Here is a 17,555-nt window from a genome sequence, read left to right on the forward strand (position 1 = left end):
GCTTGTTTGATTCGTCATTAAGATATTGAATTCAAATTCCTGAATATTAAGTCAAATCAGACATTTTTATTGTTTTATGAAACATAGTTAATGAATGACAATGACATATGTAATTTTTAAAGATTTATCCATTATTCCTTTTGTTTTAGTATGTCTGTAGTAGAAGCAGCTTCCAGTGTGTTGAAGACATTACTGAGTACTAAGACAGGGATAGAGTTTGTCAATCTATACAGAGAGAGATTAGGAGATAAAGACTTCCTGTTCCAATATCTACATCCATTTAGACCTAGAAAAAAGGTATGTCATTTAGTAACATTCCAGTTCTAACTACTAAAAATTAAGAAAAAAGGACAGGGTTATAATCACAATAATAATTTAAACTCTCATTTTGAATTTTTTTATATGAATTAAAGAATTTGTTTACTTATAAAATTGACAACAGTTAGGTTTTAGAAAATGTTTTGAAAAGACAAAATTAAAGTTGAGGTCAGATGTATGTGGTAAGTTTCAACTTTTGCTTCTTGTAGTTTCAAGCTATCAAAGAAGACTCTCTTAGTGTAGAGGAATTCCAGCGGATTGTTGATATGGAAACCTTGTGGACACCACCTGATAGTTCCCATGATAACTGGATTCACAATCTCACTTGTACATTAATTAATGCAGGTGTACAAGATGAAGTTCTCAGCAGATTGCAGCCAATTTGTATGATTAAGGTACTTATTTTAATTAGAATTGAACAACCGATGGCATTGTTCTGGCCCCAACTTCATGTTTTACTGATTATAGAAATATAGTGAAGGGGAGGTAGGGTGTCCTACAGCCAGAAGTTCTTGTGTTTCATCTGATTTTTGGTAAAGCTATTCAAAATAGACATGACCAATTCAGTTTAAACATAGGATTAAGAAGCACACAGTTCATTGTACATAAAATAAATATAATGTAAAAAATTGTTATGGAGAAAATGTAAAAGGTTTTTACTCACATTTAGTTGTCATGATATTCTATTGCTAGTAATATTTCTTATTCAGACTAAGTTTATGACAAATTGAAGATATAAATACCAAGTCCGCCTTGTATAGTTTGTTGTGTTACATACTTATAAGTTATGACTTATTTCAGACCAGGTTTAATCACATGTTATTCTGACTTATTTCCGACCAAATTTAGTGAGTGGATTCTTCCATTAATTTTTTTTTTAAATTTATCATATTTTATTGAAATCTGTACATTTGTTAGTTTAAAACATCAAGTACCGGTACATTATCCCGGCCTCGTTAACATTAGTAAATATCATATTTATACAGTTGTTAGTATTTGTTAGTATTATACATTCAATTTTCAATATTTGGAAAAAAATAAAAAAATATACCATGTCAGTAATTTCAAAAAGAAAGAAGTTAATACTATTAAGATTTCCAAACATAATTATCTGTATAACAAATGCACAGGTTTAGAAAAAATATATATATATATTGTTTTTTGTATTAAATTTCTTTTTTTCTTTTGTATGCATAATAGTTATATACACTAAAAAGAAGATATATAATATATTATTTAATAGACACAGTAGTTTTAGTTTGATACATTGCAGATAATGATTTTAAGACAGAGGTTGTTTGGATAAGAAATATATACATTATATGTGGAGTCTATTTGGTTTTTGTTTTTTGTTTTTATGATAATAAAGGAGTCCAGGGGTTCCAGCAGTTTTCTGCCCTACTGAGTAATTTATTTTTATAGAATATATTTTTTTCTATTAATAAGTTTTCCTTTAAATAATTTTTAAGTGCTATTATATTGGTTTGTTCCATAGCTAATTTGCTTCTATAAATGTAGAATTTTGTTAACAGAAGTATTATGTTTCTTATATCATTTTTATCGGTTTTTGTTAAAATACCAAATAAAACCAAATCAATATTTAAAGTTAGTTCTATTTCTGTCTTCTCAAATATCCAGGAGTCAAGGTCTTCCCATAATTTTGATATTTATGGACAAGTCCAGAATATATGTTCTATTGTTTCGACCCCTCCGCACGCAAAACTACAAATATTTGTATCTTTAATTTCTGACTTATTTCAGACCAAATTTAGTGTCAAGAGTGGATTCTTCCATTAATGATCCATAATATTTTATTACAAGACCAGGTTTAATGCATATTTGAATTATTGCAGACCAGGTTTAGTGAGATTGTCCTACCATTAGTGATCCGTGATTTATTATTATGTGAGCAGTTTTAGAGATAGGTAATTCTGACTTATTTCAGACTAGGTTTACTGAGACTGTTGTGCTATTAGTGATCCATGATTTTATTATTTCTGACTTGATTTCAGACCAGGTTTAGTGAGACTGTTCTACCATTAGTGATCCATGATTTTATTATTTCTGACTTGATTTCAGACAAGGTTTAGTGAGATTGTTCTACAATTAGTGATCCATGATTTTATTATTTCTGACTTGATTTCAGACAAGGTTTAGTGAGATTGTTCTGCCATTAGTGATCCATGATTTCTTACTACAAGACCAGCCTATACACAGAGACGTACTGTCAAGTCATATCAGAAGATTCTTCTCTTCTCACTGTGAACAAGATAGTAGTAACTCAAGGTCACATTCAGCCTTGTCAATGTCATCAAGAGGTTAGTAATATATAAATCAATTTATCATTTTTAATGATGTTAATACACATGTAGTATTAAAAATCATGTATTTTGATTATTTGATGGTGTTAGTTTATATGAAACTCAATTAAATATATTTATACATTTTTATGCAGTTAAGCTGCATTATGCGATCACCCTAGATTTGTGTTCTACCCAATAAATGCTGAAATACTTGCCATTGTTATTATCTAGCTTGTTACTATGTTATATATAACTAATTGAACACTTTTTTAATATTTTTTATTCTGGATTACAAAAAAAATGACAAGAAAAACCTTAAATGATCGTCGATTTATCCAAAAGTTTTAAAGTTACACATAGGAAGTAGTGCTTATTAAAAATCCTTGTGTAGTTCATTATGACTTGTGCTTTTAGCTAAGATGTCAAAGAACAATTGTATGAAATATTTAATCGCCGAAAATCTCTTAAGACAAGCAGTTTAGATTTCCCAAATGACAAAAGTCGTAGGAATATTGTTTGTCATCAATACGTAGTACAACTACGTCAGTAGTCTATTATATAATACAACTGTTCATGCTGTTGGCGGCAATTTCAAATTAGAAAAAGAAATTTTCGTAGCTTTTCAATTTGGAGGCAGGTGTGCAAATTAGCGGTGGTCCGAGACCTTCCACTTTTGCAAGCGGAATTTCGACTAGGATAGTTGGTTTCTAGCTACGCCCGACGTAGTCGCCTTACATTTGAAGAAAATAAGAAATTACTTTGCAAACCTTTTCACCGTTTTCACCAAAGTCTCCAATTAAACGAGCTAAAAACTTATTTTTATCATTATTATTCATGACGGCAATGTTCATTTTGTTCAACCGCTAGCTTTATACAGAAAATCGCCGACAAATTTTGTATAAATTCGAGTAAAATCGTATCTGATTGACAAAAACAACATTGTAAACACATAACAATGGCGACCGTGAAGACAAAATTTTACAAAATCGGATCCGATTCCGGAAGCGGATAAGGGTAATTCCGGGTTTGACAATCATTTACAAAATAAATCCAAGCAGGTGAAAAAATACATCTACGCATGGTAAATGAATATAAACACTAGTATTGTAAACCAAAAGATATATTTAAAAGAAAGAAAAAGCAAAAAAAAATTTTATTCAGAAACTAAAAATTACTTTTTGATAAATTTTAATTTAAAAATCCAATACAACGTGACAGCTGGGAACAGTATATCTAACAATATACATGTTCATGGTCACAGTCTAAATTTTCTTTATAAATGATAAATGATGATAATGCATGTGAGATGCTTTTAAAGTGTAAACATATTACTGCAATTTCGAGGGGTTATTTGTTTTTTCTCAATTTTGAAGGGTCAATTAAAGTAGCTGAAAGTTTCATTCTTTATTTTCACAAATAATGCAACTATATTATATATACCTTAATGTAAGTAAATCATATGATATATAGGTGGCATTCTTTGGGCTACTCTACCACCTCCTGTTTGATAACTTGGAAACGGTTGAGCTCCCCACCCCTAAACCATAGGGGCAGATCCAGGATTTTAGGTTAGGAGGGGCGCAAACTTAAATTTTCGCCGAGCAGAGCGAAGCTAAAAAAAATTGAGGTAAAATTATCAGAATTTGCTTTATTAAGCTGAGAACAACCCATGCTTTGCAAATTTAAGGGGGGTGCAAGCCCGCAACCCCCCTCTGAATCCGCCCCTGCATATATTCAAGTATAGGACAATATAATAAATAAAAAATGAAATATAGGGGGAGTCCCTGGAGTTACCCCACCCCCTCCCGTTTGAAAACTTGGAAACGGTCGAGATCCACACCCCTTAACCATATATATTCATGTTTGTAACAATATGAAAAATCAAATGAAATATAGGAAGAGTCGCTAGGGGTCACCCCACCCCTCCTGTTTAAGAATTTGAAAATGGTCGAGATCCCCATCCCTAAACCATATATATTCATGTATGGGACAATATAACAAATCAGATGAAAGATAGGGGGAGTCCCTGAGGTCACTGTTCACCCTCCTGTTTGAGAACTTGGAAATGGTCAAGATCCTTACCCCTAAACCATATATACTCATGTATGGGACAATATAACAAATCAAATGAAATACAAGGGAAGTAGTCCCTGTGGCCATCCCAACCCTCCTGTTTGAGAACTTGGAAACGGTCGAGATCCCCACACCAAAACAATATATATTCATGTATGGATCAATATAACTAATTAAATGAAATATAGGGGGAGTCCCTAGGGTCACCCTACCCTTCCTGTTTGAGAACTTGGAAACCAATGAAATCCCCAACCCTAAACCATATATATTCTTGTATGGCACAATATAACAAATAAAATGAAATGTAGGGGAAGTCCCTAGGGTCACCCTACCCCCAGTGGCGGATCCAGAAATGTTCATAAGTGGGACCCACTGACTGACCTAAGAGGGGCCGCTTTAGTCACGCTTCAGTGATTCCCTATATAAGCAACCAAATTTTTTCCCAAAAAGGGGGGGCCTGGCCCCCTGCCCCCTAAATCCTCTGCCTACCCCTACCTGTTTGAGAACTTGAAAACCGTTGAGATCCCCACCCCTAAATTATATATATTCATATGTATGGGACAAAATAACAAATCATTTACATTTACTATGGGCAAGTCAGTCAGACCTCATCTTTGATCCCTGTTGTAGTGAACATTTGTCTGATTCGTGTCTCATAACTTTTGTACTATAGAACACAAACTCAGTTTTCTTTCCAGGGAAACCAGTCAATTCATACTATTACATGTTCATACTACGTCAAATTGAACTTCTAGCAGTCAAATAAAACCAAGGTTAACTACCAAGTAGAACAACTGCAATCATTGGGAACTTGTACCACTGCAGACTCACCATAAAAAATATACATTGATATATGCATTGCTTTTGAAACCTTGATAACATATAAATTATTTGCCTTAATAAATAAATCAGTAGATAAAAATGAATGTACTATATATGAATGTTTAATGATGAGGCAACATAATGCCACAGTTTTCATAATTACAGTTGCCTTGGTTTTTGGTTAACTGCCTTCAGCGCTTACAGCGCTTTGATTAGAAATGTGAATTCAGTGATCTTTGTATAAAGAATTTGTTAAGATAAAAAAGTTCAGGATATGTATGTATTAATAAAGTAGAGGGAAAATTGCAAACTCTGATATTAATTTGATATTATCACATTTATCTTTTTAAATATGAATATTTTTTTTTTACTACAGATGTAAGTGAAGTGTGCAGAAACAAAGATTCAGTAAGAAGTATGTTGAATGTGGTTCAGTATTTAAGGCAGCAAGACAGACCAAAACAAGGGTATATATTCAAGTAGTTAGATAAGGGAAAACATACCCATTCTAGATTCTGGTTAATCTAGTTCTAAACACTGCTTCTTAAATACAATACCAGTTTTGTACACAGAATCAACAATCACATTGAATCAGCTAACTACGACATGTGAATGGGTAAAAATGTTGAACCATACTTAGATTGTGTTCATTGGGGTCAAGAAGTTTTATTATCCCGCCGGATTTTACGAAAACTCTTAAAAAGGTTAATCGGGTGTTAAACCCTTTTTTTTTTAAAGTATGTTGTTTTTTCCGAGACCTCCAAAATTTACAACAGATGAAACAAGCAGTACTTTTAATGCTGTTTGTTTTATTGGTCCTACCTGTAAAACCTTTGACTATGAACTGAAAAGATTATATTTTGCAGGAATAAGATTACCAATATGGTACCTTTAGATATTCATATATACTTTATTTTTTTCTATTGAAGAATGAAGTCCATGAATAGTCTTTTTTTGCATATTGATCATTTGTTGCCCAACTTGACTTTACAAACAAACAGACATGTCAAGATTAATAGCCGTATTTGTTTTACAGAAGACAAGAGATGACAGCTTGGGATAACAATTTCTGGTTAGATTTAGACTTCCTACACATATCTAAAGCAGCTATGTACTGCTCTGCTCACTTCTCAGCCATTCTATTTGCAGAAATCTGGTGTGACATTCAAAGGTAAGGCCTATGTACCTTTCGCTTTCTGTATAAACTAAGAGGCATTTCAATACTTGCATCTGTGTATAAAGTTTTTAAAAAAAGAGACAAAAAAAAATATAGTTTAATTAGGTTAACATTGTTCTTGTTTCAATTTACATACTTCCCTACTTACTACTTATCAAATAGCATGTTTTTTTAAGGGATAGTTTGATACATTAATGGTGTGTTGAATAGATATTAAGATAAAAGTAGTATGAACCATGAATTTAATGAAGCACTGTTTTGTTAAAGTTAGCTGCAATATTAACAAAAAGAAAGTGTACAACCGATTCAAACATTTAGACTGTCTAATATTGTTTTCAGACAAAAGCAAGATTACAGTGGTGATTCTCAGAAAGGTACTGGGTTCTCCCAGAGTTTCAGTCAGACCACAATGATTGATTCTCTGGGGTCCTCCTCCTCATCGTCATCTACAATCAATGTGCAGGACCTACTCCTCCAAACTTACCAAGAGATAGGGGACCCTGATGGATTATATGGGTGTGGAGCTGGTAGACTGGCTGATACGTCTTCAAGGTAACATCTATTTATGGCAAAAGGAATTGAAAAAATATATGTTTCAGGTGTCATACCACCAATTAAAAGTCCCTATCTGTTCAACCAAATTTTACAATTTTCACAGCTTTCTAAATATTTTACCTTAAGTTTAACTTCATAGAAACCAGGTATATCTTGAATCGTACATGTATCAGCTTTCTACATGCCAATTTTCAACAGATGTTTAAAATCATATAAAAAAGAAAAGGTCTTCTGAATAGAGGTACCACTAAAAATAACCCCTGGTTTTCTGGAAATCTTAAATTAGTATACTATGAAGTGCAAACTCATAAACAAGTAAATTTTAGCTCAAAATGGTCTTAGTATATTTCTCTTTCACCAAAAGTTTCATTTCTGCCAATTTGTTGGTTAGTTTAAGTAAACAATGACATCAAATGCACTATTTTTTGTCCGAGTAGGCCTTCTTTCACATACGTTCTAAATTTGAGGGAGTAATTGGTGGTGTGACATCTTTTGAAAAAAGTAAAAAAAATAAAAATTGATGAATATGAGGCAAAAACTTTTTTCATAGTGTATATGACATGAAACAACTTTATCACATTTGGTTTATGGTAGAAAGTTTTGTCATTGGCAATCATACATATTCTTTTTATATGAAATGAAACAAGAATCTATACTACTAAAGGAAGAGATCAATTTCATTGAGCCGCATGTCCTCTGAAACCATACAAAGTTGGAAATATTTGTGATATGGCGTATAAATTTAGTGGTTTGTACTTCCTAAATTTGTCTTTGAAACAATCTTTTTTCCACAGAAAACTCCCAATTTTTCAGAAAATTACCCAATTTGGAAACTGTTATCGATCCATGTAGTATTGTAAGCTTTTGTGCATGGTCGGTCGACGTACTAACTGCAAATTTAAAAACTCTTTATTCAACACTTGCTCAATTGTACTGCGATTTCGCTGGAATCTTCTAGTAGATATAAAATAACCACCCAATATGACTGTTCTTTTTTTTTTTTTTTTTAGCTTTTATTTGTTTTTCAATAGTCAGGATTTTACAATACCCCTACAATCACCACCTGACTATGGTTTTTGGGGTAAATATTGAAAGTTATATACAAGACTATCCATTTTTTTTTTTTTAAATTTATCTTCATAATTCAAGAATATAGTTATTAAAGAAAAAAAAGAATATAGCTGCTCACACTCACACTTTCTCTCACTACTTACACACAGTCGCTGCAATCTTACCATTAGTATGCATGCATGTCTATATATAAAGTAAAAATTCAAAATACCACTGCTCACTATAGTATAATTTAAAGTATAAATGATAATATAAATCATGAAAAAATTGTATGTAGTGGGGACCAGAATCTTTCATAAGATGCTGCTCTATTATTTTTGTTTGCAATATAAAATTCATTAGATTGGTATTGTTTTATTCTGAATTTAAGTCCTATAAAACTAGGAGCTATATTTCTTAACTTACATCTAAAGATGTAGTTTTTAGCTATAATTATTAACACATTTATAAACAAACTCTTAGTAATAAATCCCAATAAAATTTCTGTCTTACTAATGCTAAAATGCTCATCAAATAATTTAATTTTCTGTAAAAATGACAACCAAAAATTGTATGTAACATTACAATCATAAAATAAATGTTCTATTGTTTCCTCTTCCTCATTACAGAAGGTACATAGACTTGTTTCCTTTTGCTTAATTCTATATAAAAATGTATTAGTAGGTATAATTCTATGTAATATTTTATATTGAAAATTCTTTAAATATGTATCCCTACAACATCTTTTCAAAAGAGAAAAATACTTAGACCATTCTGAGATTTAAATATATATGACTGTTCTACCAAAACATGTCATTGTCAAAATTCTTATTACAGGGTGAAGTCCTATGAACATGAGAATAGATGGGAGAAGGCTGTTATTACGTATGACATTGAGATGTGTCAGCCATCATCAGGACCCCAGTATGAACTGTTACAAGCTCTACAGAACTTTGGTTCTAACCACTTACTAGAGAGATATCTCCATACCATGTCCAGTACTGGTCAGTCAGAGATACCCAGTCACATCAAAGATTTACAGTTCAAAGCTGCCTGGAAGACAGGACAGTGGAATATAGAGACAACTTCCAGGTATGTGTCTTTCCTATAGATTGTTTTGCCATAATTTGCCATTGTTAAACTGTAATTTTAAGCTTTCAAATAAAACATATTGATCAAAATTAAACAATGTGATGTCTGGTTGTGAAGTAAGAAAATTAGTTATAAAAAAGATTATTTTTGTTTCTGGTTAAAAAACTTCGGTTTGGAAGCTTAATGATATGTGCTAGAGATCTTCTTTTCTGATATTCAGACACTGCCATAGTCAAATCTAAATGGTAAGCTTTTAGAATTAGTGTTTATCTCATGCAATTGTACATCAACTAGTGTGAAAGATTTAGACCTATGTATTGTAATAAATGACTTATTCATTTTTATGTGAAAATAACCTTGATCATGATGGTTGTTCAATAAAACAGTTTTACATGTCTTTGATGTCAAAGAAAAATTGTTTAACACATCTATAACCATAAAGCAATTTCACACATGTGATATGAAATTTCCAAGTTGAACTTACTTTCATAGTGTGACTGAATTTTTTTTTTAGGTTGGAAGAAAGTTGTAGTTTTAATGAAGCAGTATATTCCGCCCTGAAAGCTGTTAAAGATGGTCACTGTTCACTTGCTGAGAGAAACATAGGTAAAGCCAGGTATGTAAATTACAGAATACTTAAAATAATAATCAAAGCTGTATCTTTGTCATCTGTTATTGTCAGACCTTTTCAATTTGTAACTTTAAAGTCATATGAAACCTCAAATTAAAAAAAAATATGCATCTGTTTTTTATAACTAAATGGATAGTTTTCATTATAAAACTTTTGTACATATACTTTTTTCTGAGGAAAATTCTTTAATTTGTCCACATTTAGAAGAAGTTTACTTATTTTTAATTGCTTGCTTCCAGGAAGCAATTCGCCGACATATTTTCCGTATGCATAGTGACCTGAGCGTAACCCTCCTCGTAAAAATCCGGTGATCGCAATACGCATGAATCTGTCATTAAAATAAACAATTATCTAATTGTACATGTTAAACACGTGCTCAATACCCATGCTTTTTGTTATTTATTTACTATAAGGTGACAATCGGTAAACTTCGGCTTCAAAACACGGCATTTAATGAGCAGCCATATTTGTTAAATCATAACAGACAGAGAGAAAAAAAATTGACGATTATACGATATATTTGCGTAAATAATGATAAAATCGTGCACAGAGGACTTAGTTTGTGATATATACATGCATTGGTTCAAGAATTGGAAAAACATTATTTTTCACCACTCACTCGTTTCATATGACTTTAAATTCAACATGACAGATAATATTCAAACTGGCTAGCAAAATAAAAAATAGGAGATGTTGTATAATTGTCCAGAGTTGAAGTGACATAGATGTAAGCAGTTATATAATGGAAAAGGTCACTGAACGGCCTTCCGCAATGACATCAAAATCCTTACAGTATAGTCAACTATAAAAGGCCGGGTAGGAAAAAGGTGTTACAAGTTGAACAATAAAACTACTGGTAAAGTCTAAATTTACAATAATTCAATTAGCTAAAAAAATATGAACAAAGGGCAACCATCAAGCTACAGGATTCTGACTTGGGACAAGCATGTGGTGGGGTTTAATGTGTTGTCAGTAATTTAACCTTCTTGTTATTTTCACTTACTGTGTGTAGGGCATTTATGGAAGGCAGAAAATGCAAATAGTAAAGCTACAAACTGCTTTTAAAAATTGATAAAAAAAACCTTATCATTGGCTTTCTGTGTATTCAGAAGAAAAGTACTGATTTTATGACTCTTTATAGGATGTTATCTATGCAGAAGATATCTACCAGTACCATGGAGAGTGCTAGATGTCTGTATCCAGTACTAGCAGATCTACAGTGTGTGTCTCAGATAGATAATGTGTTACAGTACAACATTCTGTGAGTTCTTGTAATATTTATCTTTATTCACTAATTAACAAACTATTTGGCAACAAGTTTTTCAACAGTCAGTTTAGCATTCAGTTGGTTTTTTGTCTACCTTTATACTTTGTTGAACATTTTTGCAATGTTTATATTAATTATTTTGTTTAATTTAAAATGGATACAATATTACTGTTGTCTTATAAAGGATTGTTTGTTACAGGCAGAAGGAAGGATACGATGACTTGACTACCAGGTGGAACTCTGAGGATAGTTTTACAGACAATGACTTCATGTTTCTGGAGCCAACACTGAATATACGATGTACCATACTGAAAATGTTACAAGTCAAGCATGATGATCCGTCTCTTAATATCTGTTTACAACATCAACTACTCAAACTGGCTCAGCTGGCCAGAGAGAGTAACAGACATCAGGTATAATGGATTTCTATCTGTGTATATTTTTAACAAATGTTGACAAAGGAATCATTTAAAATAACACAAATAAACAAATTCTTCTGGGATACCATTTTTATGCCCCACCTACGATAATAGAGGGGCATTATGTTTTTTGGTCTGTGAGTCCATCCGTTTGTTGTGCTGTCTGTTCGTCCGTCCGTTCTTCTGTCTGACCCGCTACAGGTTAAATTTTTGGTCAAGGGAGTTTTTCATGAAATTGAAGTCCAATCAACTTGAAACTTAGTACACATGTTCCCTATGATGTGATCTTTCTAATTTTAATGCCAAATTAGAATTCTGACCCCAGTTTCAGGGTCCACTGAACATAGAAAATGATAGTGCTAGTATCAGGTTAAAGTTTTTGTTTAATATAAAAAAGAAGATGTGGTATGATTGCCAATGAGACAACTATCCACAAAAGACCAAAATGACAAAGACATTAACAACTAAGGGGGTTTTTGATGAAGCTAAAGTCCTCTGAACTTGAAACTTAATACACATGTTTCCTACGATATGATCTTTCTAATTTTAATGCCAAATTAGCTTTTTTCACCCCAATTCACGGTCCACTGAACATGGAAAATAATAGTGTGAGTGGGGCATCAATCTACTTTGGACACATTCTTGTTCGGTAAATGTCTTAAGTGTAGGATGAACCAACAATTTAAAGTTTAAGGAAGAATTTATTGTCTATACGGTTGTATGTAGACTGCGGCAAAGCCATATAATCTTATATCAACAATTTTCCACAATCCACTAAAGTTGGTTTAACCCAGAAAATATTTGAATCCACAGTAGGTCAATAACAATAGGCACAAAAAAAACATAAATGGCTATATTTAAAATTGCAAAAACATTTAAATGCTTAAATATTCTCTTGATTGAACAGCTATTATATATAGCATCAGCATATTTGATATAGAGAATGGCCGAAAGATAGTATGCAATAATAACATTGTTAACTGTCTGCTTCTGTATTGGCCCAGAGGCTGGTAGAAATTGAGGACCTATATAGCTGCATTACCAAGAAGATTTAGGAATTCATATTTGATGTTGTCATTTCAGTATCTCTATGCATTTTTGTCAACATTGCTGAAATTTCTGATGTCTAGTTTATGTACTAAATTTGTGCTAATTTAATTAATTTTATCTAGCAAATATAAATGAGTAAAATCAAACATTATAACCATACCTAATACTCTTTAATCATTTGTATTTTGATGATTGATCAGCCGAAATAAAACAGTGATAGTAATTGAAAATTTTACTCAGAAAGGTTTTGAAAATCCATTTCAGATCATAAGAAAAACTGGACAATCATATACACTTTTTTAAAAGTCAATTTAGGTTACACAATATTATAAAATGTATCATATGTATAATAACGGTACAAAGTTGGGTGAGGCTTAAAAGAAAGGACAGGGCAAAATGGGCTAAAACAGCTTTTATAGACATGGCCAAAAAGTAATGATAACTCTGTATTTTACTATATTTTAGATAGCAGAAAGGGCAATATTTGATTTGAAGCAAATGGAAACTGACAATTTAAAACTTTACATTCCAAAGTTAATAGAAGAAGCTAATCTATACTGGACCAGACAGGAACAAAATACAGCAAAGCACCTGATGAAAAACCTTATGACCAAGCTGGAAAAGGTACATAATTTAACAAAAGTTCATAGATGTTTAGCTTATTTTCAGTTGATTTGAGAAACTTAGTTAAGAATTCCCTTGACCTGACATAGAAAATGTATAAGACAAAAGCAAACCATATTGTGGAAATGGTATTGTCTCTACACTTCTTCGTCTTTTTATGAAAAAATATATAAAGAATTGTTTTTTCATGTTTTGTAAAAGTATAACTTTAAAAATAAAAAATAAAAATATTAAAAGTGATATGAGGCAGGGTGTACACTTTATAGATTTGTTACATCTAAAGTGCTTTCCTGGATTTGTCATCTTCAGAGTTACCCATGACAAAAAAAAAGGGAGTATAAGAACATAAACCTATAAAGAGCTGTATGATCAAAAGATACCAAAATGAATAACCAAAACCATCTTTATGAAATTACATCAGTATAATACAAAGTAGAAAATTCACAACTTTTACAAAAGTGATATTGATATTGTTTTTTCTACAGCTACAGGATGAGAATATTGATGCTGCTAGATTTTACCCCCAAGTCCTCAGTATCTATGGTAACTGGTTAGCAGAAACAAGATCAGAAAACCCTAATGTCATAATGGAGGAATATCTGGAAAAGGTATCACCCAAAATTTTACTTTCAGTTGAAGCATTAGACTTATATTTGATAAACTGTGTTTCATTTTCGTCTCGCTTTTTAGCTCACCTGACCCGAAGGGCCAAGTGAGCTTTTCTCATCACTTGGCGTCCGTTGTCGTCGTTAACTCTTTACATTTTGAACTTCTTCTAGAGAACCACTGAATGGAATGAAACCAAACATGGCATGATTGTTCCTTATGAGGTGCTGACCAAGTGTTGATACTTTGTCTCTGATCCATCATCCAAGATGACTGCCAGCAGGGGCTTAGTTTAACATAGGACCCTGTGGGAAATGCATACAAAAGTCTTCTTCTAGAGAACCACGGAATTGAATGAAATCAAACATAGCATGATTAGTCCTTTCCTTATGAGGTGCTGGCCAAGTGTTGTTACTTTGTAGCCAAATTTTATCTGTTTTTATATGATTTCAAAAACCCAAGAAGAGTCAGGTGAGCGATACAGGCTCTTGAGAGCCTCTAGTTATAAATATTGCCAAATGTGAGACATAGGGATGTTTAGCAAGTAAACAATGTATATATCGTCTAATTTTAAAAATTAGAAGAACTGTATACAGATGCTATTTTGTCTGTTTCATATGTGTGTTGTCCATGACCCCATTTAATGGTTCAATTATTGAAAAAATACTAAGGCATGTTTTTCTCACATTTAATTATTAATTGAATTAATATACTTGGTGTAAAGAATCATTGCAAGGTGTTCATGTCTGTTAGATAGCGTTCTATGCTTCCATGTCGGGACTGCAGAAATATTTTGACTCATGGGAAATTTTGAGTTTATCAAGTTTTAGACAAGGAATATCCACTCTTTTTCAAAGGTTCTCTTGTGTAAGTTCTTGAATTATCTTATAACTGCAAAATTTGGAATTACAAGTATATTTCAAAGACGATGAATATGAATTTACTGTTTAAGTTGTGTTTTAACTATATTTTAACAGACTGTCGGCCTACTAGAATCCCTGAATGAGCAGGGTGATGTTGCAATGGATGCCTATTTGTCCTTAGCTCGTTATGCAGACAACCAGTACCAGAATATAGTCAACTACATGAAATCCAATACATACGAAGCTAAGCAAGCTCTGATGAAGAAGGCTAAAACTGAAATGGAGACATTAAAACAGCTGGGAGATATAAGCAAGGAGTAAGTATTATGCTACTTGATTATTTGAAATTACTGGTATAAAAAGAAATAATTTTTTATTACTTATTTTAAATGATGATTCAATTTTATTCAGGTTTAGCTTCTTTTGGGAATGATGTATAATTTATACATTTTTTTAATTAATAACTCTTTTTTTTTAAACTTTTGTCTTATTTGATGTGTTTAAGTATTGGCAGATTCATAAAGGGTTATATATGCCATATGCACTCTCCCTCATTTCTATTGAAAACAAATTATATTTTTTGGGTGGCATAAATCAGATGGAAAAAAAGCATTTCACAAAATTATATATATATGTTTTTTAGTCGATACTATAAAATCCTATACAAGCAAAGTGATATTGATAAAGCAGAAATTGAGGCCATGAATGAAGATAAGACTAAATACCTACAGAAAGCAGTAGAAAACTATCTCAAATGTCTGAAATACGGAGATAAACATGACCTGAGGATCTTTAGGCTCATATCACTGTGGTTCAGTAACACATCTGTTCAAGATGTCAACTCACTTATAGAGGTAAGGTATTGTGGGTCCCATATCAGGGGGGGGGGTCTTAAATCAGTGTTGTTCAGTTATACATCTGAACAGAATTTCAACACTTATAAATGTATGAAACTGTTCATAGGCAGATAACTGACCTGATAATCTTTTGTTTAGACTGACATCAGGGTGAGATAACTGTGATCTGAGGATCAGGAGAGATAACTGTGATCTAAGGATCTTCCAACAAGGAGATATGCTGATCTTATCTTAAATAAACGTCGCAAATATGCCAAACTTGGATCTTTCTTATTAAACTATATCAAATAAATTTTTAAAATCGTAAAATTAGATCTCAACCAGGTGGGCTTGAAAGGATTAAACGCGTCATAAAGTATCTGTGAAAATAAGTTTGTATTCAGTATTTATTTGGAAATACTGGGTGGAAAATTGAAAAACAGAATGGATACTTTACAGAACCATGCAAGTGACCAATTTGAATTGACTTTTTTGCAGAAGAGTATAAAGACGTTGAAATCTTACAAATTTATACCACTAATGTATCAGTTAGCAGCAAGAATGGACACAAAAGCTCAGAGTCAGTCATTCCAAGCTACTTTAAATAATGTAAGTATTCAGATGCATAACACGGCTGGTAATCTACACACGCAGAACATTTGGTTCTGCAATGAAAACCGTGAGAGGATTTTCCGGTTGTGCTTGAGTGGAGTAATTGTCACCGCTTCAAAAGGTATGTACATTTCTAAATCTCAATTTTCTTATTCAACTGATCAAAATATTGAAAATCAGAGAATGCTATGCTGTGGTGAATACCTTAGCGAAGAAATACATATATCATTTACTGTTGTACGTAGAGTTGAACTCTTACAAAAACAGTTGTCTCACGAGAAATTGCCTAAAAAAGTGACATTTCAATTTTGAAATGGTTCTATTTACAGACCTACAAGTTCAAATTTAGTTTTTTTAGGGCAATGGGTATGAATGTTGTTTTTGACGGCGTGTACGCTGTCCGAGATTGTCAGACGTCTTAATTATTCCAAAAACTACATTTTTTCATTAAGTCTTGCGTGAGGGGATCGGTTCTGATTGAGGACATTGTGAATGCGTGAGGGGAAGTACAAATCATATCTTTATATTCAAGCTATGAGTCGTTGAAACTTACCTAAATAAGGCTACATTGTTCATGAAAAAACACATAATGTGTGCTAAAAAAATCACTGAGATTAATATTGAAATAAATTGTTGGAACCTAGGGTTTAATAATATGTTTCACGAAGAATAAAAACAAAAAATGTTGTCAACGATAACCAAAAATACTGCAGAGATGTTGGGGAGTATCTCATTCGTCTTGATTCGTCCTTTTCAAACCACTCAACAATGTCCAAAAACAGGTCGAATGCAATGTTGTTTTAAAGGAAAACGTCCACTAATGAAAAAAAAATCAAAAATCTTTCCCTTTTCCCTTCGTCTGAGAGTTTATCTAAAACACTTTGAAAAACTTTATGTTCTTCCTCAATGTCTTCCATGTGGTCTTTCTCGTGGTCTACTACGTAGTCTTCTTCAGTGACTTCTTCTATGTCTTCTTCGTTGTCTAATACATGCTCTTCCTTATGGTCTTCCTCGAAATTATCTTGGCTTACATCGATGTTCGTGAATAATAAATTCTGTAAAATTTCGTGATTTTGGGTGAACAGATTACGTCTAATATATATAGGTGTTGAAGTTTTGATCGGCGATATACTTTTCTTTAATATATGTGGTGATCTCTGTGACGTATATTTGACGACAGGACTTCTCCCACAGGGTTAGGTTCGCTTCGAGGGCGGGATAACTTTTATCTCCATGGCTTTTTGTAGAGAGTCAATT

General features: G+C 32.3%; 1 protein-coding gene across 1 annotated transcript in view; it reads left to right on the forward strand.

Annotated features, from left to right (window-relative positions):
- LOC143048509 (serine-protein kinase ATM-like) overlaps window positions 1–17,555 on the forward strand; it is a 99,633-nt gene that overhangs the window by 52,096 nt on the left and 29,982 nt on the right. Inside the window, exons 33-47 of the mRNA XM_076222200.1 lie at window positions 150–297; window positions 528–713; window positions 2,465–2,636; window positions 5,893–5,983; window positions 6,553–6,687; window positions 7,033–7,245; window positions 9,136–9,390; window positions 9,905–10,006; window positions 11,163–11,282; window positions 11,488–11,701; window positions 13,223–13,381; window positions 13,867–13,989; window positions 14,965–15,167; window positions 15,494–15,704; window positions 16,185–16,295. Of these exons, the coding sequence (XP_076078315.1) occupies window positions 150–297; window positions 528–713; window positions 2,465–2,636; window positions 5,893–5,983; window positions 6,553–6,687; window positions 7,033–7,245; window positions 9,136–9,390; window positions 9,905–10,006; window positions 11,163–11,282; window positions 11,488–11,701; window positions 13,223–13,381; window positions 13,867–13,989; window positions 14,965–15,167; window positions 15,494–15,704; window positions 16,185–16,295 (2,443 nt within the window). The remainder of the gene's footprint in view (window positions 1–149; window positions 298–527; window positions 714–2,464; window positions 2,637–5,892; window positions 5,984–6,552; window positions 6,688–7,032; window positions 7,246–9,135; window positions 9,391–9,904; window positions 10,007–11,162; window positions 11,283–11,487; window positions 11,702–13,222; window positions 13,382–13,866; window positions 13,990–14,964; window positions 15,168–15,493; window positions 15,705–16,184; window positions 16,296–17,555) is intronic.

This window comes from Mytilus galloprovincialis, chromosome 10 (assembly GCF_965363235.1).
Source record: "Mytilus galloprovincialis chromosome 10, xbMytGall1.hap1.1, whole genome shotgun sequence".
Lineage (NCBI taxonomy): Eukaryota > Metazoa > Mollusca > Bivalvia > Mytilida > Mytilidae > Mytilus > Mytilus galloprovincialis.